General features: G+C 47.8%; 1 protein-coding gene across 2 annotated transcripts; it reads right to left on the reverse strand.

The window, feature by feature from the left end:
- Positions 1–939: 939 nt before the first annotated feature.
- Positions 940–6,950, reverse strand: LOC105474169 (cyclin dependent kinase 2). Of its 2 annotated transcripts, XM_011728644.3 has the most exons (8): positions 6,602–6,950; positions 5,789–5,866; positions 5,558–5,678; positions 4,785–4,955; positions 4,150–4,251; positions 3,013–3,156; positions 2,507–2,710; positions 940–2,233 (listed from the first exon to the last, which is right to left on the reverse strand). In XM_011728644.3, the coding sequence occupies exons 1-8, from the start codon at positions 6,715–6,717 to the stop codon at positions 2,129–2,131; spliced, it is 1,041 nt and encodes a 346-aa protein (XP_011726946.1). In that variant the 5' UTR covers positions 6,718–6,950; the 3' UTR covers positions 940–2,128. The 2 variants fall into 2 exon arrangements, with proteins under 2 accessions (XP_011726946.1, XP_011726947.1); XM_011728645.3 differs by lacking the exon at positions 3,013–3,156 and having other exon boundaries at positions 6,602–6,944.
- Positions 6,951–7,037: the final 87 nt, after the last annotated feature.

Below are 7,037 nucleotides of genomic sequence, written 5' to 3' on the forward strand. Positions count from 1 at the left end.
TAAAGAGCAAGCTCCTGAAGACTGGGGGCGGTACAGTGCCGACAGGCGTATGTATCCACCAATAAAATCTCGACACCCCATGACCCCGCCTTTTGACTCATAAACATCTAATCAGGTGAGTGAAGGAGGCGGGTCAAAGTGAAACTTTAACCAGTACTACGAAAATACGGGACTTGACTGGCAGGCGAGGGGTTGACAGGAGCCTTAGGAAGGCCGCTATTGACCTTCGCCCCTCCCCCTGGACTTGGCCGGGGCTGGCTCTAGTGCCCCGCCTTCTATGACAAATTCGCGGGCGTAAAGGGAAATACCTCTTCTAGGGATCCGGAGCCTGGGAATTTAAGTAACCCTGACATCAGCGCTTCCTCCCTTTAGTGAGGCTTCAGGGGACAGGAGTATTTGGGGTGGCCGGCGGGCGGTCTGAGATGTTTTTTGTTGGAGTGAGACAATGGCAACTACAAGAAGTGGTAGCTTGGAGACGCTTTTTCAGAATCGTATGTAAATGTAAATAAAATAATCTTTGGAAAACTTTGCTGTTTGTGATATGAAACAGAAAGGAAAAAGGGCGGGCTTACTGGGAAATGCAGTGTCGAGAGGCAAATTCCCCGGGAGCCCTTTTCCTGCCGCTATGTATGTGCATGGGGGTGTGTGTGTGCATATATGGTGTGTATGTGGTGTGTTGTGTGTGTGTGGTATGTTGGCTGGGGAAAAGGAAGTTTGCTGGTGTGTGGAGAAAGTAGGAAGTATATAGACTTCAGTTTCCCCAGCCATAAATAGGAACGATAATAACCACTTTGTTCACTGTCAGCACTAGCCAAAATGGGGTGGGGTGGGTGGCCATGCACAGAGAGATTAGGAAAAGGGGTCCGAAATCAATGATCACATATACATATTCATATTCTGTTTCTCACCATTCTTTCAGTAAATAGGAAAGAGATGAACTATAAAACTAGGCACATTTTTTTAATGAACTACAAACTAAATTACAAATAACGTTAATAGCAAGAGCACTCAAGGACAAGGGTGACAGAAACAAATCATAAACAAAAAAAAATGCTTTTTTTTTTTTAAGCACTGTCATTACAAAACCCGAAGGTGCACATGGCAACAAATCCACCCACTCTAACAAAAAAAAAAAAAAAAAAAAAAAAAAGCCAACCTTACTATGGGATATAACCTGAAATATAAATATAATTGTTCATCCTTCTTTTAAAGAAATATTTTTGCCCATGCCCTCACTCAATCACAGCCCTGAAAAAGTGTCAGTACTCTCAAAATGATGCCTAAACCCTAATTTCCAACTCCTATGGGGTAGGAGGTGGACTTCAGAGGAAAACGGGATCAGGGATCCCTGGCAACTGAAGAACTAAGAATACTAAAAGGAAGAGAAAAATTCAAACATCTCTCACCTGCCTCATAAGGCCATGGTGAAGCAATAGATTGGAATGAAGCACAATCCCTGTCCCAGGGCCTCCCAAATTCCTCATGCCTGTAGAAGGGACAAACAAGGGGACTGGGGCCAATCATTTTTCTGCAGCCCCACCCAGGCTGAGTCTTGAGTCTCCCAGCCTATTAGGTGAGGCAGAACACTAACTAGGGTATAAACTGATTGGATCTATTTTTTCAACCGAATTCTTTAAAATAGACTCCTCCCAGTGGTTTTGTTTGACTTGGTTCTCAAAAGTTCCAACTTAGCCCCCTGCTATCATTTGGCCTTTACAAACATTGCGGCAGCAGGAGGCTTGGGATCCTGGTCATCTCAAACACTGGAAATAATAATTATGGGGCATTCAGAGATTGGTACGACAAATCTAACATGTAGGAAGGCTTTTTTTTTTTTCTTTCTTTTTTTTTTTTTTTTAATAGCAACCCTCTTCAGCAGTAACTAAGAGAAGGGGGAAAGGGTGGTGGAGGCTAACTTAAGTGCATCTAATACTGAAACTTCCTTTCATTTTCACTGGTTCCTCCCTTTCACCCCTGTATTCCCAGAGTTGGCTGGCCAAGACTAGAAGGTGAGTGTTTAAGGCAAGATCAGAGGGCCCACCTGAGTCCAAATAGCCCAAGGCCAAGCCAGGTCAAGCCCACACTGGAGCAGAGGGTGAGATTAGGGCTGGGGGCTTCGAGAAGGCTATCAGAGTCGAAGATGGGGTACTGGCTTGGTCACATCCTGGAAGAAAGGGTGAGCCAGGGCTGCCTTGGCCGAAATCCGCTTGTTAGGATCGTAGTGCAGCATTTGCTAGAGGGAGAGATGTATGTTGACTTCAATCATGTGATAGTGGACTAAATGGGCAGCAGATGTTCCCAGAAATCAGGAAACCGGAACTCCTTCTACCCAAGGCGGAATTCTTACTTCCATCCTCCCATAGCTGAATCAGTGTGCCAACAGGGAGAGCAGGAACCAGGGAAACAAAATACTGAGGCCCAGATTTCAGGGTCTCATCCTTCCTTCATCCTGGAAAAGCCCTTCCCTGGGAGAAATGAATGAGGGAAAACAGGTGCCCACTCTCACCGATAACAAGCTCCGTCCATCTTCATCCAGGGGAGGTACAACTTTACTAAAATCTTGCCGGGCCCACTTGGGGAAACTTGGCTTGTAATCAGGCATAGAAGTAACTCCTGGCCACACCACCTCATCTGGGGTCCCCAGAGTCCGAAAGATCCGGAAGAGCTGGTCAATCTCAGAATCTCCAGGGAATAGGGCCCGGCGAGTCACCTGAAAATGGGGAAAGAGAAAATACCAAGACCTATGTTGAAGTCAGTCAAAACTCTCCTCTATACAAAGGAGTTCCCACAGACAGTAGAAGGTCAGCAGGGCCCCATGACTCCCTCCCCAGGGCCTTTCATGGGGTCAGTCACACAGAACCTGAGACAATGAAGTCCCTTCATCTGTCTCCTCGCCCCCTCCTTCCTTCCCCCAACCATGGCTTTGCAGATCCCCAAGGCTGGGTGGGTCTGGGAGGGGCTGAATGTCTGCGATGCCACTGACATGTAGCAAAGGGATCCCAAGCCACTCACGGGGTATGGGGTAGACACTGCAGTCATCCCCCAACCTTGTGATGCAGCCACTTCTAGATAGGAGCACAGCGGGCAGAGGCTCTGTCTTCCATTTCTTCTGTGTTCCCCACAGTACCTAGCATGGTGCTGGCTACCCACTAGGTGCTTAACAAATATTTTTGGATGAATTGAGAGAGGAATACGGACAATTGTAAGGTAATGCACTGGGGGATAAATGCACATTACATATGTACAGGCTAATGGTCTTTAAGCTGTTGGTTACAACCCAGATAAAAGACAATAAAACATATTGCTGATTTGAAGCCTCAGCCTACTGCACTGCACTGTTGTATTAAAGGAGATAGGAGCTTCTACATAAAGCCAGGCCTCAAGGATCCTTCAATCTGAAAAGCCAGAGGTTGAAGGGGGACATGATCTAAATCTTTTTTTTTTTTTTTTGAGATGGAATCTCGTTCTGTCGCCCAGGCTGGAGTGCAGTGGTGCGATCTTGGCTCACTGCAACCTCCATCTCCTGGGTTCAAGCGATTCTCCTGCCTTGGCCTCCCAAGTAGCTGGGATTACAGGTGTGTGCCACCAAACCTGGCTAATTTTTGTATTTTTAGTACAGATGGGGTTTCACCATTTTGGCCAGGCTGGTCTCGAACTCCTGACCTCAGGTGATCCACCTATACCTCAGCTTCCCACAGTGCTGGGACTATAGGTGTGAGCCACTGCACTCTGCCTAAATCTGCAATTTAAATGAAGGGTGTGGATAAAGTGACCGCAATTGTCTTTACTACATTGCTGGCACCACACAATAAGGTCTACAAGCCTTGAAATGAAGGCCTGAAATAAAAGAGGCACTAAATGGAATCATTCTCCAAAATATATGCAGACTCAGCTAAAATGGCTGCAGAAATGCTTTATGTCATTTCAGGGATAAGAGAAGTATACTAGGTGCTAAGGCTGTTTGAGGATATCCTAACATTGTGGTTGATATTGGGGCAACAGTTGCATCCTTTCCCACCATTCCCCTTGGTGCTACTTTAGAGACAGACCCCTGTGATAGAAGGGCCATAGGTCTGGGCCAAGAAACAGTTCTGTTGTTCTTGAATGTGGGGAGGAGGGGGCTGGGTGAACTTGGGCAAGCCTCCATACCATCTCAGCAAAGATGCAGCCCAGGCTCCAGATGTCCACGGCTGTGGAGTAGTATTTGCAGCCCAGGAGGATTTCAGGAGCTCGGTACCACAGGGTCACCACCTGAGGGACAGGAATAGGGAGAGGTGGAGTGGTTTATAGGGTATGGAGATTCCCACATCTCAGTTCCCCAACACTACTCTGCTAACTCATGGCCTCTTAACAAGCAGTTTCCTTCTCTCCCTCTTTCCCCGCTCACTGATTTCCAGTCCATAGTTCTGGAGACCATATTTTCTGAACCCCCAATTTGAGATCTTCCTGGAAAAACTTGAGACAAATGGTCATAATTTGATTTCGAAATTTTTTCTTTTTGTAGATTTGTAGAGATGCGGTATCGCTATGTTGCCCATGATGGTCTCGAACTCCTGGGCTCAAGTGATCCTCCCACTTCAGCCTCCCAAAGTACTGGTATTACAGGCGTGAGCCCAGTTAGCAACACAGTATGAATTCCATGCATGCCCTAAGACTCTTGAAGATGTCAAGAGATTATTTCTACCTAGTAAGAAACTGTTAGCCAGATATTTTTAGTAAATTTGTGAATACCCTAGTTAACACCTCTTGGGAAGCTCAGAGAAGAAAGGCATAAAGGGACTCACCTCATGGGTGTAAGTACGAACAGGGACTCCAAAAGCTCTGGCTAGTCCAAAGTCTGCTAGCTTGATAGCCCCCTCTGTGTTAATAAGCAGATTCTGAGGCTTAAGGTCTCGGTGGAGGACCCGATGAGAATGGCAGAAAGCTAGGCCCTGGAGCAGCTGGAACAGATAGCTCTGACAAAGAAGAAAGAGAGGACTGTGTTTCTCCATCACAGTGAGCAGACTGGGTTTGCTCTGTGACCCCAAAACTCTACTAAAGCCTTTACTATGTTGGATTATAGTTACATATTTACAAGCTATTTCTCCCAATGGACTGTCAGCCCAGAGAGGATAAGGACCAAGTCTTACTCAATTTTGCTTCCCTTTTCTACATGCTGTGCATTGAACAAATGTTTGTTAATAAAGTAGCTCTGGGAGTGAAGAATCCAGCCCTAAAATAGACAATAGAGACTTACTAGCTGGTTCTTCCACCAAACAGAAGGGCTTTTTGGAGGAATTTACCAAGTGCTCTCAAATCCCATTTATCTGAGTTTCATCTGACCTCCCACCTGAGTTGCTAGGTTGACTCACTAGAGTTTCAACTTTGATTGTTCAGTCCAACCCTAGGGTTAATGAATATAATGAGCAGGGAAGGAGACACAAAAAGAAGGGGAGTGTGTGTGTGTAGGAGATGAGGGCTCAGAAGGAGGCCAAGATCATAAAATATCACCCTGAATTGCCTGCCACCAGTACCCCAAGACATGCCCATGATGGGAAGAGCTGATGAGAAGCATTACCTTGATGAGGGGAAGAGGAATGCCAGTGAGAGCAGAGGCATCCATGAATTTCTTGAGATCTTGGTGCAGAAATTCAAAAACCAGGTAGAGTTTATTTTCTGTGTGAATGACATCCAGCAGCCTAGAGAAGTAAAGTTTGAGGAAATGGAGGTGCGAGAGAGAGAAAAGCCCACACTGTACAGACAACTCATCCTCCTTTCCAGCTGGATTGCCTCTCAGACACATACTCACTTGACAATATTAGGATGGTTAAGCTCCTTAAGCAGAGAGATCTCTCGGATGGCAGTACTGGGCACACCCTCAGTCTCACTTGGAGAGGTTGGGAAAGCAGAGACGGGAATATGGTTACAAATATTCCTTTTTCCCCCACCTAGTCATTTCTTTCCCCCAAGGAGACACCACCCAGCACCCCCTAGGAAAGTCAGAGAAAAGAAAGGGTGCTGGAAAGAGCTAATTCTTGGGTAGTCAGGGTGTGGCTTTTGCACATATTAAGGTCATTATCTTGTCTTTTCCCAGGGGTAGGTAAGTAAAGCCGTCTGGTGAAGGTGAAGCAGGAGGCTGTAATGGGGGAAAAAAAAAAAAAGCAGGAGTAGTCCCCAGTCTCTCCAGAGGGGCCAGTGAGGTTCAACTGCCATTCTTTGGAAAGAGGAGAGAATTCTAAGGTGAGGGTGGGGCAGTGAGGAGAGCTCTTCATTCAGAAAGGCGCTCCTCGCCGGTTCCCACATAACTCCACTCCATGGAGAGTCTTGGACCTCATCTCAGAGGCCTCCTTTCTCTCCCCGAGTCTCTGTGTTCGCACATTTGGGGGCACGATCCGGCTCAGTTTGGGAAGAAAGTTTTCCATGGATTCCACACCATCCTATACTCTCCCCAGGGAGTATAAGTATACACTCCACCTTCTACTGGCCCCCAACCCACCTCTCCACTTCTAAAGTCCGTCCCTGTTGTCTTCCGGTCCCTGGACGGCTACCCGCCCGTGGGGGATTGGGGGGGGACAGTCAAGGAGGTCCCCAGTTAGGAGTCCCAGGTACAGAGGCCACTCACGTGTCCAGGCGGATTTTCTTAAGCGCCACCACTTCTCCCGTCAACTTGTTTCTGGCTTTGTACACAACTCCGTACGTGCCCTCTCCGATCTTTTCCACCTTTTGGAAGTTCTCCATGAAGCGTCAGCGAGTCGGGTCAGCCCGGCCCTGGAGTGGGGGCCTGGGAACCCTGCAGAAGGCGGACCCTGGCTCTCGGGGGCCGAGGAGGGGGAAACAGGGCCCAGTATCGTGCCCCCGGGTCGGGATGGAACGCAGTATACCTCTCGCTCTTGTCAATTTGGCCAACTTGAAACAATGTTGCCGCCTCCCCCCGAGTTCCCGACCGCCACCAGAAGCCCCGCCCCTGCTTCCCGCGTTTCCCTGGCTCCGCCCCCAGGCATTTCTATTGGTCAACGTCAGAGCCGGGGGGCGAGTGCAGCGCTCCTCCCCGCAAATGA

The sequence above is a fragment of the Macaca nemestrina genome, chromosome 10, assembly GCF_043159975.1.
Source record: "Macaca nemestrina isolate mMacNem1 chromosome 10, mMacNem.hap1, whole genome shotgun sequence".
NCBI classification, from domain to species: Eukaryota; Metazoa; Chordata; class Mammalia; order Primates; family Cercopithecidae; genus Macaca; species Macaca nemestrina.